The sequence below is a fragment of the Hermetia illucens genome, chromosome 3, assembly GCF_905115235.1.
Source record: "Hermetia illucens chromosome 3, iHerIll2.2.curated.20191125, whole genome shotgun sequence".
NCBI lineage: Eukaryota > Metazoa > Arthropoda > Insecta > Diptera > Stratiomyidae > Hermetia > Hermetia illucens.
Genome location: NC_051851.1, coordinates 22,357,839 through 22,375,200, shown reverse-complemented (window position 1 = coordinate 22,375,200; position 17,362 = coordinate 22,357,839). Strand labels below are relative to the sequence as shown.

General features: G+C 43.5%; 1 protein-coding gene across 1 annotated transcript in view; it reads left to right on the top strand.

Moving 5' to 3' along the window:
- LOC119650923 (forkhead box protein L2-like) overlaps positions 1-17,362 on the top strand; it is a 148,200-nt gene that overhangs the window by 61,789 nt on the left and 69,049 nt on the right. Inside the window, exon 2 of the mRNA XM_038054149.1 lies at positions 178-1,655. Coding sequence (XP_037910077.1) covers positions 1,293-1,655 — 363 coding nt within the window. The 5' untranslated portion in view covers positions 178-1,292. The remainder of the gene's footprint in view (positions 1-177; positions 1,656-17,362) is intronic.

Here is a 17,362-nt window from a genome sequence, read left to right as displayed (position 1 = left end):
AGAAGCAAAATTATCCTGAAGCACTTTACAATGCAAACAAGATGGCCCTCAACTGTTTGGCCAAGAATGGAAAAGGACATTTCTCAATAACGCTGATCTTGCTGCATCGCCGAGATACGTATTGGTCCTTCTTCAATATGGACTAACATTCCAGCAAACAACCATTTTTTATTTCAGATAATTTGAAGTGTACTTTGCCCCGATTTTTCTAAGACACCTTTCTTGAGTGAGTGCTCGTTTTCAGCAATATTACGGCCAACGTTGAACAAAAGGACGTAGACATTTCACGGAAGAATACATATTCAATATCATAGTCAGAATAAATAAAAGTATAAACGTAGCCGCAATAAAGTGAACTAATGTTAACTTAAATATAAACAGTTTTATAATAATAACGTCGAGCAGAGAGTCTATAGTGAATTTAGAAAATTCAATGAAAATCAATTATCAATAATAGTTAAATTAATTATAATAATTAAAATTTAGCGTTACTAGATAACTATTTGCTGTTACTAACAAAAAAATTAAAACGTAATCTCAACAAACCTTCAAACAAACAACAAATAAAATATATATATATAAAGTGTAAACCAGATTAACCGTTCATTGTTAATTATTGTTATTTTTATATGAAAGGAATTTGAAAATTTCGATTCGACTCGAGTAAATTAATAAATTGATAACAGGTATAAAGATATATATATAGAGTTGACTACCTACAGAATAAAAGAAATATATATTTATAAAGCAAAGCTATCGTAAAATTTGACAAAAAGTAATTTTTCTAAAAGTCGGTCGGGAACGTTTATCCACTAACAAATCATCGTACTCAACCAAACTTACCACTTTTGGCATAATACTGTGATGAAAACTTCCAACAGAAGCATTTTCCGCGAGTTGCTGAAAATTCATAATATACCTAAGCGCAACCAACAAAAGCAAACAGTGGACATAAAAAATCAAAAATTCTAAAATCGTGTGAGTGATTGACATTCAAGTGACCATCACGTAATGTTCAGTCTTGTGAGGTGAAAGTGAACCCGTCGTTTCGGGGTCACCCACAACAACAAAAAAAAAGATAATTCCACGCCAGTTGGACATCAATAAAGAAAATTTATTCAAGACAATCATCACCACCACCCCCACCACACAGACTACAATGCTCTGGTAGCCAAGAGAGTTTTGCCGTGGATCATTACTGCGGCAGCGGAACCCTAAACAGTTTATCACTTGGCGGACAATGGCCATCCACAATAACAAATTACGGGATTGGAATAGGTGGTGGTCCACCAATGTGTCATCATGGTCATGGCGGTCCGCCTGGTCTGCCGCCACCACAGCCATCTACGTCCGGTGGTCACTTAGGGTCACATATTGGTATTGGTGGTGCTGGTGTTGGTCCTATGTCGTCGATGCAGGCTCACTGTTCCGGTGTCAGTGTAGGTCTTACGAACAGTATTGGCGGTATGGGTGGTCCACCACCGCCTCCACCACCCTTGCCGCCGCCACCCTTGTGCAATCCGTGTAGTAATAGTTTTAATACAGTGCCAATACCAGGACCCTCGTCATCGAGATGGGGTCCACGTACATCATGCCCCGTTCATAGCCCGTTTCGTGTTCGAGTGCCTAATGGATCGGTGTGTTCAGGACATCAGGTAAGAGTGAAACAGTTTGCTTTTCCATAAGTTAGGGATGAAAATCAACACACCTCACAACAAAGGTTTTAGGAATCTACTACGTTTTCGAAAATCGTGAAGGAATATTAGTGTATGTGAAGGGCGAGAAGCTACAGCTTCAGAGCACTCAGGTCGTGTTGGCCCATTGTACTCGCTACCCCCGTCTAACGCCGTCTTGAGTAATTCCTATTCGGTCAGAATGTCCACAATACACCTGCAAGTCCCCGCTTTTCGACAGGATAAACTTTGCGGTATGCATGTTCGGTTCTGGCAGGAAAAGTTTGGTGTGTCCAGCAGCATTTAGGCTCTGCCACCTGTCATTGTGGGAAGCTTCTTCCCAATTTTTAAAAACAGGCTTAGCCAATGCTACTGATACTCCAACTTCTGGTTCCCGTCCCGCCATAGTGGAGATTGACCCCTCTTTCGCAAAAGCATCCGAGATTTCATTTCCTCCTACGCCACAGTGACAAGGTACCCAGAGTAGTTCCACCGTATTATAACTAGAGATAGAATTTAAACGTTTTCTGCATTCCTGAAAGAATTTCGAGTCGATCAAGGGACTACTCAACGCCTTCAGTGCAGCTTGGCTATCACTGCAGATTGCGATGCGCCTGCCCTTCAGTCCAGTTTGTCGCTTAGGATCGCATCAACTTCGGCTTGAAAAGCCGTTGCATATTGTCCTAAAGGAAAAGCTCACTTCTCGTTTTTATTCGAGAGATAGATTCTGGCTTCAGAATCCTCTTCTGTTTTTGAGCCGTTGATTTTAGAAGACTTCCGTATATGCGTATATCCCCGCATTCCGGATATCCCGCCATGCATTCGTCTGGGACTTCTCTACCCTTCAGGGTAACTTTATATCAAATCAAATTCATATCGTTGGTAGGTGGAACTGCTCCAAACGTCGGCAATACTTGTAGAATTGGAGGATGAACAAATTCTTCAGTTGAAATCTGTTCGAAATATTCTCGCCATCTGTCTCTTGGGGGCTCGTCGGGTGGTCAGCAAAGTCCCACTTTTGCCATTAACGCAACAGAAGTGTTCAATATCCTGTGTGCGTTTGTATTTTCTTTTGAAAAGTCTATATAGATCTCTTTCGTCATGGTGGGTGACCAGTTTATTGTAAAGATGTTTGTAATGGACCGCTCGGGTAACAGCGATCATTTTCTTTATTTCCCGGTTGGCATTCTTGTAAATTTGCGAATTGGCGAGCGTTTTACCGTCGAGAAAATTGTGGTATAGACGTTTCTTCTCACCAACCTTCATTTCAAGATCATTATTCCAAAGCCAAGTATCTCGGTCGATAAACCGCTTATCTGGTTTGGTGACCTGGACTCCTTTCTGAATCAGGCGCAGTCCATCTAGTTGGCGAAAGCACACCTCTTTGGGAGCAGCCCTTCGTTCTTTCTGCAGTGAGATAGCAATCGACACTCACCTCATCGCACAACAATCTCTGCGTTAGCATAGCATGGATCCATTTAATTAACACCATCAACACCATGCGCTCTGGCAACATCACAAAGTTGTTGAAAAGGCGCACAGTCAAAAGCCCCTTCAATGTCCACGAACACCCCCATCGCGTAGTCAGCATTCAAAGTTGAATCCTCTATTTTTGTGACCAAAGAATGAAGGGCAGACTCACAGAACTTTCCACGCTGGTAAGCATGCTGGTTTTCATTAAGTGGGCGCGACCTAAGTGCGTTTCCACGAATGTGGCGCTCCACCAGTCTCTCCAAACCTTTCAGCAAGAATGAAGTCAAGCTGATCTGTTTGAATTTCTTTGGATTAGAATAGTCATCTTTCCCAGGTTTCGGTATGAAGACTACCTTAACCTTCCGCCAAGAGGAAGGCACGTAGCTCAGAGTAAGACATCCTCGAAAAATATTTCTTAGAGGTTGCTCTAAGTGCTCCACACCCCCTTTTAACATTGCCGAATAGATGCCATCCATGCCAGGTGCTTTGAAATGTTCAAAGGACAGTATGTAGCTCTCACGTTTTCATGGGTAACAACCGCTTTCGCAGTGTTCTAGTTCCCCTTGCAACAGTTGAAGGGGTTACAAGAACCGTCGACTCTCTCCCTGCCACTTCTCTCACCCGTTCCCTCGGGTGGTGTACTTCCAGGAAGGTCTGTACTGAATGCAGTTTGGAGTTCGTGAAAGTACCGTCGGCTTTTCTAAGACAATCCAACTATGCCGATTCATCCCTTTTGAAGACTCTGCACAGTCTTGAAGTCTCTCTTTCGCCTTCCAGTTACTCAGAGTATGCTCTAAAGGAGTCTCGTTTCGAACACTTAACGAGCCTCTTATATTCACGCTTTGAGTTCCTGAAATTTAACCAGTCTTCGCTCTTATTACTTTTGCAAGCTCGTTTCCCGGTTCCACCAAGCAACCGTTTTACCGCTAGCATTCTAAAACTGTGCAGTTCGGAGTTTTCAATTCATCTTCCAGCGCCAAAGGAGTCCTTAGTCGCCTAGGGAACTCAACTTTGTCGCCAAGAAGTTCACTGAACTTTATCCAATCCGTTTTCCTAGGATTTCGTCTGTTCGCCCGCAATAGTCTGGTTGAATTCTAGGTATCGGTGATCTGACAGTGAGATCTGGTCTAGCACTCGCCAGTGTGTAATCAACTCTAACGACTTTGAAGTGTAGATTGTTACTTCACTTCTTCTTGGCCCCACAAACGTAGGGGGCACCCTACGTTCGCGGTCATCAGACCAGCTGAAGTAATAAAATCAGACAGCTTCTCTCCTCTTGGATTGCATTTGGTACTGCCCCAAGAAATATGTTGAACGTTCGCAATACAACCTATTAAAAGTTCAAAGCCACTTGATTCTGCATACACTACCATAGTTCTTACGTCGGCGGAGGGCAAAAAGAATCATAGAGTAAGTAGGCAGAAGCAACTATAACGTTTCTCCTCTTCCCATCAACCTGGTATTGAAAGTTGACCGCAACAAGCAGCATGGTTGCTTCTAACAATTTTAACATCAGAACGCAGGTCTTGCACTCGAGGATCTTTCATCGAAGAAGATCCTGGTCCCCTTAACTGATCCAGTATCACAGATTCTGTTAAAACGAACCCATTGCTCTTGAAGCAGAAATATATAAGGATGGTCCTGCAACTTTGCCTGCTTTGCCGCCAGACAAACGGAAGAAACTTTGGCATGCTGCAGGTTGATTTGATTAACTCTTATGTTTCTAGCCATAAGTGCAGTCTAATATCAAAACCGCTGCTAACTGAAAAGTCTGCTGCATTTAGTGTGGATCTCACCGGGGTTACCAGATTGTCCTCAACTTCCAACGAAAGTTCCGCATTCTTGCATCCGATTTCTATGTAGCAACGTCCATGTCCTCATTCCCAAGAAACTTCGCCTTCTTTCGCAATGCCTTCCGTTTGCGTCGACTAGATGCCCTCTCAGGTTCACGGAGTCCGGGCTGCATGGATCTATTTTCACATACCTGCGTTAGACCAGTTGCGTCCAGATAACCGGCTTCCCTTTCTTCCGTTTTTCCGGGTGCAGGCGGAGGCCAAGGTTCTGACAGGCAAGCCTGCAGTTCCTTCTTCTTTGCGGCTGAAGTTTCCTTCTGCCGAGCCTTCCTCCTCCGCATTTTAGAAGTTAGTAGTCAGATTTCCAGTTCCTCTCATTAAGGCAGTTGCTGTACTATCCTTTTTGACTGACTGCGCTATAGGTTTTCCACTGAAGTGGAGAGTCTGTCTTCAACAGATTTCTCCGTGGGGAACATGAATTAGGTGAGACCTCCAAAATCCGCGCCTCGGCCACGACCTGATTTCTCAGAGTCGCGGGTGGATTCGAAATCTGTGGCTTCTTATCACTTGGAGAGTTACAATCCTTTGTTTCCATCTTCATGTGTTTTTGGGCACTTTTAGTGTAGTAGTAAACTTCCCCAAGCTCCCCCACCACGACAGGGTGGTGTCCGAGGGGGAGAGGATTATTGGTAAAAATGCCTTTCATATTGTAATATTTTCACCACAACATCCGGATATAATCCTTTTTTGTTCTGATTCAACGTTCAAAGCCTCTTCTGGAATAATTCCCTGCAGCGTAACGTCCATGCACCCATGCTGAGTGGGGCATACCTACACTAAGTAAACCTAAAGCACTCAACAGTGAATGAGCGAACTTTAAATGGAATTTAGATACAATAGGAAGAGCATGTATCTAAAGCTTCCGACAAAGCACAGCGTCCTTCATACGAATATTTAACAAAAATCTTCATCCGGCTTTTATGCTCATGAAATTTTTAAAACAACAAATTCTCTGGAGCTAAATGTTTTAAAATCCTTTCACACATGGCGATGAACAATAAACTCGAATCTAAGAATGGATGAGTAGGAAAAGTTTACAATCAACAACAAAGTTTCAAACTGTAGATAGGATGCAAACTTCAGTTAAGGTCCTGCTTTTCAGAATTTGGTTATCCTGTCCATATGGTGTTTCTTTTCTGCACTCACATCCGTCCCAGGACCTATTAGAGTTTGCTCGACAAAAAGATGTATTACTGAACTGACATACATAGGGCCTTTGACTTTTATTCATACTACATACAATGTCACGACGAATATCTTTTATTCACTAATAAAATAAAGATTCTCGGTTATTGCCGCCTTCCCCCCACTCTTATATGAATTAACCAGTAACAAGTCCCTAATGGCAAGGACACAAAGTCGCTTAGCATCACCTCCTGCCCTAGATGACAAATTCCTAGTAAGATGGAAGTAAATATAGGATAAAGATACATTTTTCTTTTCCCTTCGCTACGAAAGTTGTCGTCCCAACCGTAATCATAAATTTAATATCAATTAGACCGCATCCTTGGAAAAATATAAAACCTCCTTCTATATGTGTGGTTTTTCGCCCCATTTTCCTTTAAGGGGAGCTAAGTATGGAATGTTTTTGATCTTTAATAGAGAATGATGTGTGTCAATAATGAAAGAAAGTAATTGTATCTAATGAAGTATATAATCATGAAGAAATCTTTTCTTGTATCTTATGTATGCTGACACCCACAACCATTGAAGGGATCTTTTAGGAAAGGACTCTCCTTTGAAAACTTTTTAAGAAGTTCGTTTTCCCCTTAATACACATCCAGAATAATCCCGGGGATACCGTGGGGAAAACGTAGGTAAGGATATCATTCATATCATAAAATGCCAATTTGTTTGACAAAAGCAAGGACTCTCGAGAAAAGCCGTCCACAAGAAATATTTCAACCGCTCGCTATCATACGCTAACTTTCTAAATCGATCTAGGGGCAAATACCCTTAAAGCTTCAATTTTTCATTTCTTGAAGGAAACCCTTTTCAATTTTCAATTCCCATAATGAAATCTGTCGTGAAATTGATGTTGACAGAAACCTTCGACTGGTTCAATTAGCCATTAACCGCCCTCGAGGTTTCAAAATCGATTTTACGTTTGTCATTTCCAGAAATTGTTCTCAAATTTCTCTGAAAAATAAATGTTAAAAAGGATCCATAATGCATACGAAATAAGTAAAGAAGGTGGGAAAACGTATTATTTCTGCGTTACGAATGAAATGGTTGTATCGTGAAAAATGTGGACAAAAGGGACTTTGTATTGGAGTCATATTTTTGACAGGAAATACCATTTGGGTTAGAGATGGAGGGAGGGAGTTGGAATTTTGCCTGAATAAAGTTGGGTTAATTTTCAACAGTCGTGGATGTCTACCTTCAGAACCAGAAATCTCGGAATTTACTAGCTCGATGCAAATCCAGCTTCCAGAAGGAATAATGATGAATGGATTCCTTGGAGCTGAAAAAGGATGTTAGTCGGGATTCACTGAGTTTCGAAGTTTATTCCTCACTTGTCAGTTCAAATTTAACCGAAACCCCTGAGGAGCGTGCAAGGTGAAATCTTAAAAACTAACCAAGTGCTTGATTATGATAAGCAGTTTGAAAATGACAACAGCATAAATTTGTTAAGGTGAGGACTGCTCCCTGCAGCTGAGATACTTGTCCATCATAAATGAACTATTTAAGAGCCTCCAAAAATCTTGTTTTAGGAAATTAAAACAACAAACTTTCACTTCAAATAATATAGTCAAGTGAATAAAAGCATTCAAACATTTCTGCTCAGCGAAAGAAAGGAATCCTTTCAAGGCTTTATTGAAAACAGGACGATATTTCATCTTCCGTCCTCCCTCGCGGAACCACCATAAAGGTTTACTTCTAGGGAAGGACTGTGCTTTAGGAGATCAAATCTCCCGCTCTTTAGGCCCTGCGTGTGCGCTCCACTTTTGCAAATTTGACCTGAATCCTTTTGATTGCGGAGTTCACTGTGTGTCAGTTTGCCCTACACGGTGTGGGACTCCCGCAAAAGCACGCTGTCGGACTACCAACTAAACACCTTCCTGTCATCAGAGAAGCAGCCTGGAACCGTTTGACACATTACTCACACGCCCTCCCGCTCCCCCGCCTTTGGGAGCCTTGAAGTCAGGGAATCACTTTCACTAACGGGCGGAGAGGACAAGAAGGGAGTTGTTAGTTCGGGGAACCTCTGCCATCTCCTCAGCATTTCTTTGTCAATGTTGCCTGGAGAGAGTACCCTTGTATCTGCATAAAACTGCTGACGAAAGCCGTTCCACCTTACCACTACAGAACCCAGAATCAGGAGATCGCGCTTTCTTAATCTTGTGCAGGTAAGACTGAAAACCTCCATGACCGCTAAGAAGTTTGATAAGGAATTAATCAATCTCACAGTGCGTTCGATTCAACCATGGATCTAAATTGTCAATGAGCCGCGTAGTCCATTTGCTTCTTGGCTCATTGTGCCAAGAAAGTTGCCACTCATTAAGGGTGCGTTGACATTTTTTATGGGCAATTACCGCTCTTAAGTTTTCGGATGTATATAGCTTTACTCTCTTTGGCAAGGAGGGCAACGCGTATCAATCCCGCGATCAGCATAACAGCCGGTGCTGAGATAGTGCGATAAGCAGACGCCACTCGCAAAACTCCTTGTCTCTGCACTTGAGCGCTTACAATGCACCTCCTTGTCAAGGGCATCATCTCATACCTCCGCGCCGCAGAACCAACAACGGTTCTCCCATGAGGAGACATCTCCTAGATGATATAGGGCCCAGAATTTGCCATTAGCCGAAAGTCGCGATGCTATCTGCAGACCTGTCCGCTGCTGCTTTGATTTGCTCGAAGAAGCTCATCTTCGAGGTCAACATTATACCAAGATATTTAGCCGTTGGTTTTGACTCTATAGTCATCTGCGTCGGGATTCTCTTTGCGGTCAAGATGACTAATTCAAACCTTTCCGACGTAAGGCCTGAAGCATGAGCAGTTATCCATCCCCTTACCCGTCGCATCAATATACCGAGTCTGCTTTGCGCCTATTCAACAGTGCGTCCGGCAACAAAGATACGAGTTCTAGTGAAGGCTACGAGCGGAACTGTACACGAAGTATTGGAACTCCGTTACCGTGAATAAGCATGAAAAGTCCACCGTAGTATGCGCCGTGTCAAAAGGAGTTGTCTCCGCATACTGCATCATAAAATAATTTGCAAGTGGTCGCAAACTTAACGGTGGTCGTCTCACTCAGAATCGAGAGCATCTGAAGCGGTGGAGGTGGTACTTCACCACTATTTTGGATTGCAAACATTCGATTAATTTCCGCCTCTTGTGGATAATAAGTCACCATAACATGCGGAAGCTGTTTCTCCAAATAGAGCCGAAACTATCTACTCTGTCAACTTACCTTGATGATCTGCCTGCAGAATTTTCCCTCCTGCAGCCTTTGCGAAGTTAGTGCTTCCAATTAGTCACGAATCCTGGGAAGAAGGAGGTGATTGTTAGGGTTAGTGCGCTAGCATCACCATCTGATGGTCACTTACTTGCGCTTGTGTGTTGCGTTCGCCACTTCTCGCAGGGTTGGAAAGCTGCGAGCTAAGTTCAACATCAGCCACTTGTATAGGGCCTACAAATAAGTTCTGTCGGTTTTTTTGTTAAATTTGAAGCTTTATTGTGAAAAATTGGTTATACATTCATTGTTCAAAGTATTGCCCATCGCTAGCCACATCTTTCTTCCATCTTTCAGGCAATTCATAGATGCCATCGCGCCAAAAATTGGCCGACTTGGCCGCTATCCACTCATCGAGCCATTTTTTTGAGTTCGTCGTAATTGGAGAAGTGCTGGTCAGCCAGGCCATGCTGCAGCGACCAGAACAAATAATAATCAGAAGGAGCAATGTCTAGAGAGTGCGGCGGGCTGTGCAACATGTGGACGAGCATTGTCATGTTGCAAAATAACTTTATCATGCCTTTGCTGGTATTGCGGCCGTTTTTTCCTAAGTTCGCGGCTCAAACGCATCATTTGACGACGGTAGAGTTTGCCCGTGACCGTTTCGTTCGGTTTTAGCAGCTCATAGTATACCACACCCAGCTGGTCCCACCATATACACAGCATGATCTTCTCACCATGAATATTCGCTTTGGCCGTCGATGATGAGGCATGGCCGGGGTACCCCACGTTGCCCGACACTTGGGATTATCGTAATGGATCCACTTTTCATCGCCAGTAACTATTCGATGCAGAAAACCCTTCCTTTCTTGTCGTTGGAGCAGTTGTTCGCACGTGAAAAAACGGCGTTCGACGTCTCTTGGCTTCAGTTCATACGGAACCCAATTTCCGACCTTTCGGATCATTCCCATTGCTTTTAAACGGTGGGAAATGGCTTGCTGAGTGATTCCAAGTGTTTTTCCAAGTTCTTCTTGCGTTTGCGATGGATCTTGGTCGAGCAATGCCTCTAATTCTTCATCTTCAAAAATTGTTGGCCGTCCGGCGCGCTCTTCGTCTTCCAAGTCAAAATCGGCACTTTTAAACCGTCCAAACCACCTCTGACATGTTCGCTCAGATAGAGCATGGTCACCATAAACTTCCACTAAAATGCGATGACTTTCGGTTGCTTTTTTCTTCATATTGAAATAATGAAGTAGAACTTCCCGCGAAAACACATTATTTGGTACAAAATTGGCCATTTTCGTTAATGAAAAAAGTATTGTTGTTTACACTTCAATTAAATAATTTATACTGACGTTTGTGCCTACTGAGAGTAGCTTTCCGATGAATGTTTGGAAATGTGGTTCAATGGAATAAAAAACAAGCTACGCCATCTATTGTGAAAACCGACAGAACTTATTTGTAGACCCTATATGATTCAGCTGTCGCTCGACAGTGGGACAGTTATCTTGCTAATCGAACTGCAATTATACTAAGTAACCCAGGATTAATGAACCGAAGGGGTTGAAGGCTCTACTGACCGCTGCAAGTGATGACGGCCGTGACGCGCTCCAACTCTGATATCGAGCGAAATCCCCACGTAGTGTACACCGGGACAAGAGATAATTTCCTTGCGCTGGTCAGGGAAGCGGACGATGCCACAGATCGTAATGAACAACAAGAGGGGGAAAGAACATTTCATCACGGCTGTTTAGGTACTGTATCACATCTGCTGAAGTTCCTCCGCTTGTGGATGAAATGTCTAGTCACCGTAACATGCGGATACGGACTGCTCCTCCTCCTCTCCGAAGCAAGAAAGAAACCAATTCGGCCATCAATGCACTTAAATGGAGTAAAGCCCTTGGTTTTGATGGTCTCTTGGCAAATTTATTTATCGCTGCACCTGCAGTTACTGCAGATCTGCTGCTTCCACTAGTATGGAAATCTTGGGAATCTGAGACCCTCCCAAGAGAGTGGAGGAAAGGAATAATCGTCAAGATCCCCCCGTTTTAAGTGTGACAATTATAGCACTATCTGCGTGCTCCCTGTCGTCGCAAAGATAATAGCTAAAATAATTGTGAAACGTATCAAAGAACGTTTCGGAAGCTTGGTCGATTGAGAGCAGGCTGGTTTCCGCTCCAGATCCTCCTGTATTGACCACATCAACACAACGCGGATCATTTTGGAACAGTGCGCGGAGTTCATGTCTTCGCTGCACCTGTTCTTCATCGATTTCGAGAAAGCTTTCGATACCAAGAACAGGTAGTATATCTGGAGTGCTCTACACAGGAAGGGCATTTCGGAGAAATGAATAACTATTATTAGAGCGATATATGATGGCGCTAAATGCCATGTGCCGCAACGAAGCAAAACCTCTGAGGATTTTGAGGTCCAAAACGGAGTGTCCGCCAAGGTTGCATCCTGTCACTCATATTATTTCTTCTTGTTATCGGCAACGTTCTTCATGCTGCCTTGTCCGGAGGACGTGGAGGAATTCAATGTACGATAACATCTTTCCTCAAATATCTCGACTACGTTGATGGCATCAGCTTGCTGTTTCACTGGGTCATGGAACCTGGCTAAATGGTTCTGGATTTGGAAAGTGAGGCAGTAGAATTGGACTGAAGACAAATGCTAACAAAACCAAGCTTCTCAATGTGACGGGTCTTCCAACCATTCCTATTTGCATTAGTGAGTAGAGCACCGAAGGCATCGATCAATTCTGAGAAGCATGGTTTCTCCCAACATTAATATCGCTGGATCCACTTACGTTGGCCCGTTTAAAATCTGGAAATGCAATTATCTCAATACCAATATCGGAGTTCACTGACAGGACATCTCAAATGAAGAACTTGGATGGCGTACAGTCCTGGCACTGGTATGTACTATGATCGGAAGACGAAAGTGGCAGTAGCAGATCAGTGGTAGATCACCTTTTAAGGAGGGGTGACAATTGCATTACCTGGCGACAGCATGCAGTGTAATCCACTCTCCCAAGATAGCTGACAAGTAGGTGGCCCCAAGAGTATTTGGCGCAGAACAGCAAAGGAGGAGTGCGAGTGCCTCGGGAAGTCCTGAGGGGAGCAGAAGCACATGTCATGTAACCGGTTGACGCGGTTAAGACTAATTTTATGCGAAAGTTGAAACTCTTAGTTAGTTGGTTAGTTGTCGTCCATCCAGCAAACAAAGCTAGAGCTGTCATTGGCTGAGGCTGGTCCAATTGATTCGGATTTTGTGGAAAATGGTTTTTCTGAGCCAAAGTGCAAGAGTTACCTTCATTATCAACGACGGTTAATTCAGTATGGGCCACAGATCACCCATGGATCCTTTTTTTTTTCCCGGAGTCTTGTCTCTATCGTGTGGTTAAAAGTTTACCGTTCCCCACTTAAACAAAATAGAAGCCACCTTATTTGTGCAGAATATGTATGTTAGGATCTCAGTTCCTCAGCAAAAACTAGAGTAGCTAGTGCACTCCTAAATTAATGTAAGTTAATATTAGTTCCTCCGTTCTCCCTGCTCAAGTGTGATGATATCACACCAAAACCAGAATCGCAAAACTTCTCTCAAAGGCTTTATTTAATTCTGTCCAAAGTAGCGCTAAGCTTAGATACGAAAAGCATTCTAAAGATTCAGAGAGTATCTCTGAAACTCCCTTATGTAACCTGGATAAGGCTTCCCTTCTTCTTACATCGTATTTGAATAGAATTCTTGCATTTGTTTCTGAGAACACGAAATCTCAGTTCCTCAGCTCTTCATTTACTGCATCTCAAGACGATACTAGATGCACATATCATATTTCGGAATCTGGATCTCATCTTTGCAAAATAAGGTAGTATCTCCCGAATCAAGCAAAGTAAACTCCGGTGTAATTCCACAGGACGAATAAAATGAAACTTACATTATTTTCCCATAATAAGACAGAGAACGCGCACATCTTCCCTATAAAAAACCATGCCCTGCATGGAATGGAAATGAACGTAACAGGATCTTAAGTCCATGAAGTTATGAGGGTAATAAAAAGGATTCTGGTTTCGTTATTTCCTTCAATAAGGAATCTAGCTAGATTTGTGTCATTTGCCTTTCGGGGATCAGCTTTTCATTTTAGATACGTGCACACTACAATTCCTACTTTTCTTGCTATACAAAAATATTTTTTAAGATTTCTTCGTTGTATGCACATAGCCGTGTCCTTTCCAGGCAACGTGCCCATATAGATACATCTCATACACAAATGGCTGAAATTTACTTCCCAGATTTTCCCATTCACCGGAAAAGAAAGTACCCATGAAATGAGACCCGGGAAATCTCTATCATATTCTTACGTTCACATCTTACCGACACAAATGAATGTATTGTAGATTCGAACAAGATTTAGGCAGAGTCTAGGAGACATGATCCCCCCACGATCTTTCAGGACGTACCCGGCAACATCTTAAAATATTGAAAATGTACTTGAAGAATAGTATTTTATGTTTTTTGATTTGAATTCGAGATGGATTTTGTGATTCGGTGACAAGTTTTTATTCAAGGATAAAAGTTTGTTTTTCGCTCTTGTTCGTTAGAAGGGCATACATGAAAATCCTTCGCAGGATTTATTGCTCTGACGAATGGAGGATATTTGGGAAGGATGTGCTCCAAGGGCAAAACCTTCGAAAACAGGGAGTGGGTTGGAAAATTTACGATCTATTCATGTGACGCTACGTGCTCTTATTGCGGTGGTTTCGTTGTTTGCCAATCTGTTGATTTGATGTTACTTTTTCGTCTTTTTATGAACAGAGAAGAGATAAAATATTTTCTCGTGGATACATGCATGTCTTATTGTTATTGGTTAACTGTATTTGCTCTGATTTTCAAATATTTTCAATGGAAATTGAAAGATTTCAGCTACATATGCTTACTTTTGGAGCTTCATAGTAAAAATGGAGGAGTGAGGAGAGAAAATATAATTTTAACAATAAAATGAAGAATTTATATCCAGAGACATATGAAGCCATAAAATAGGTCCATTATAAGGTAAATACAATTTCACCTTAAAGAAGATATTTGCCAGTCGCTCTTTGCCTATGCAACAAGATCTATTTTTGAGGAAATGGAGTTACTCAATGTTTGCAGTTTATTGTGATTATATTATTTTGCAGTGTCTATGTTCCATCACTTCAAGGGGGGTCTTAATCTCCCTCATTAAGTCCGTCCTTCATGGTCCAATGCTTGAATTGGTTCTATATAAAGGGGTTGCAGAATGCAAATTAAAGATAATTAAAAATGACAATTGTTTTTAGATGATAAGGAACAGAAATTTTAGAGGTTCAGAGGTTTTTCTGTCTTTCAGTCGAAGAGATCCGTCTGTTATGTCTCCGAGGACCCCAATTAGCGCTGTGGTGTGTCGTTTTGATACCACAAACTCCTATGACCGTGACTGCTGTTATGAGAGCGGGGAGGCAGAGTCCATCCGGCTCGGATCTTCAGAATCAATCCGTAGCATTCACGAAAGAAAGCAGCTCTTCCACCCTGCAGCTAGAAATCTCTCTGAGGTTCCCAAAGAATGGTTTACCCAGTGTCTGTAACCTGACTAGCTGGAGCTGGGCAATCGCAGAGAAAGTGCATGAAGGTTCCCCCTTCTCCGCAGCTTTGGCAATGCGAATTGTCGGGTATACCGAGCCTGGCGGAATTGGTCCCCTATGGGCCTGTGCCCCGTGCAGACTGCGGACATCTTGAATATATTTGCACGCGTCTGGAACAGGAGCTCTCGTGATCGGGATATGTTAAAAGCGGGCTAAATTTCCCTTGACCAGGCACAGCTGGTGAGCCTTCGTCATCTAAGGCCCACGGCTGCGAAGTAGTGTGAGTAGACTCCCCCTTTGACGGTCGCCAGTGAGATGCCGACTGTACCCTCCGAAGGATAGCCAAGAACAGAGCTCCGGCTGCCCAATACGTTAGCCCGCTCATTCTCTTATATGTTTCTATGCCCGGGAACCCAGAGAAGTGTGACCTTGAGCGTGCCGTCCAGACTGTTCAGCGCGTCTCTGCACTGCCCCACCAGCCTGGAGGATGTCGTCGCTTAGTACAAGGCCTTGATGACCGCTTGGCTATTGGTCAGAATGGTTATGATACGCTTGGGGTTCGAATCTCGCTCCAGCCATCGCTAGGCTTCCAGTATCGCCAGTACTTCCGCTTGGAATACACTGACGAAACCTGGTAGACCATGCGACTCGAATACACTGTGTATATTCGAGAAAACCCTCGCGACGATTCCATATCGGCAAAGAATACTGTGTCATAACGTTGCAACACGCCGCCGGTCTTCCACTTTGCCCTGGTTGGAAAGTCCACAGCAAACTTTCTTTTGAAGTTCAGCTTGCATGTGTCATAGTCCGTGGAGAATGCCCAGATTTCCCGGGGTACTTCGTCTAGGGTTTTACTGTGGCCATAGGACTTCGCTGCTCAGCATCCAAACTTACGTAGTCTGACGTCAGTGCACGCTACAACGTATTTAGTGTGGAGATTTAGGGGGAGGCGATGCAGGGGTACATTGAGAGCATCTACCGGGCAGGGTTGCAGAGCACCAATAGCACCTGGACACACTGTTCTTTGAATCCTACTAAGCTTCGTTCTATTGAATTTTTTGCTCAAAGCCTGCCACCATACAATAGAGCCGTATGTCAGAATTGGACGCATCACAGCGGTGTACATCCAGAGAACCATCCTCGGTCGGAGACCCCATTTCTTTGCAAAGGTACTCTTACAGGCATTGATGGCTATACAGGTCTTTTTAACCCTCAGTTCTACGTTCAATCTCAAATTTAGTTTTGAATCCTGGATAACACCTAGAGACTTTACTTAGGAGGAAAGAACCAATCTTTGTTCATTCAGCCGTGGCAGGTAGAATTCAGGCATCCTTGCCTTGGTGTTGAATAGCAGCAGTTCCGTTGCAATTGGGTTTATGCCGAGTCCGCATCTTTCGGCCCACAGGCACACATTTCGCAATGCTTATCATCGCCAAGTCGTCGGCATACGCCACCACCTTCACCCCGTTGATGCCCATCATTCGTAAAATTTCGTCCATCACTATAAACCAGAGCACCGAAGAGATGGCGCCACCTTGGGGCGTGCCTCTGTTTACAGCTTTGGCCAAGTGGTGGCCTCCCACATTCGACTGGATTATCCTGGTGCTTAGTATTGATATAATCTAAGGCGTAAGATACCCCTTCAATCCAATACTGGTCAAGTTTTCCCTTATGGCGTTGGTAATGACGTTGTGGAAAGCTCCCTCTATATCCAAGAAGGCAGCTAGGGCATAATGCTAGTACTGTAACAGCTCGACCATGCCAATTACCTTGTGGAAATCAATTTTTGTGGATTTTCCTTTGAGGTAGGCATGCTGGGACTTAAAAAAAGGCGATTATAGTCCCCCCTAAGGGGATGTCCAGGACGCGCTCTAGGGTCTTCACCACGAAAGAGTTGAGGCTGATTGGTTGGAAGTCCTTCGCGGACTCATGGCCGTGCCTGCCAGCTTTCGGTATGAAAACCACTCGTGCGCGTCTCCAGGACTGTTACGTATCCTAAAGAGGTACAGCTCCGGTAAATCTCAACAAGCCACGGCGCAACCCTTTCCTGCTTCTGCAGTACGCCATTTAGGTCCGGAGATTTATATGCGGAGATGCTGTTTATAGCCTTACCAACCGTTATTCTCGGTAATTACCGATTTGGTAGTCTCGCACGGCTGGGGTGGCCGCTAACCTTCCTCGCTGGCAGGAAAGTGCATCTGAACCAGAAGCTCCAAGGTTTCACTAGAAGATCCCGTCCTGGAGCCTTCCGACTTTTTAGGAAAGGATGGGATTTTATGTTCCCTTGAGAGAATCTTACTGAGCCTCGCGGATTCGCTGCTGGTTCCGATGTTCTGACAATAATCAAACCAAGACCGCCTCTTG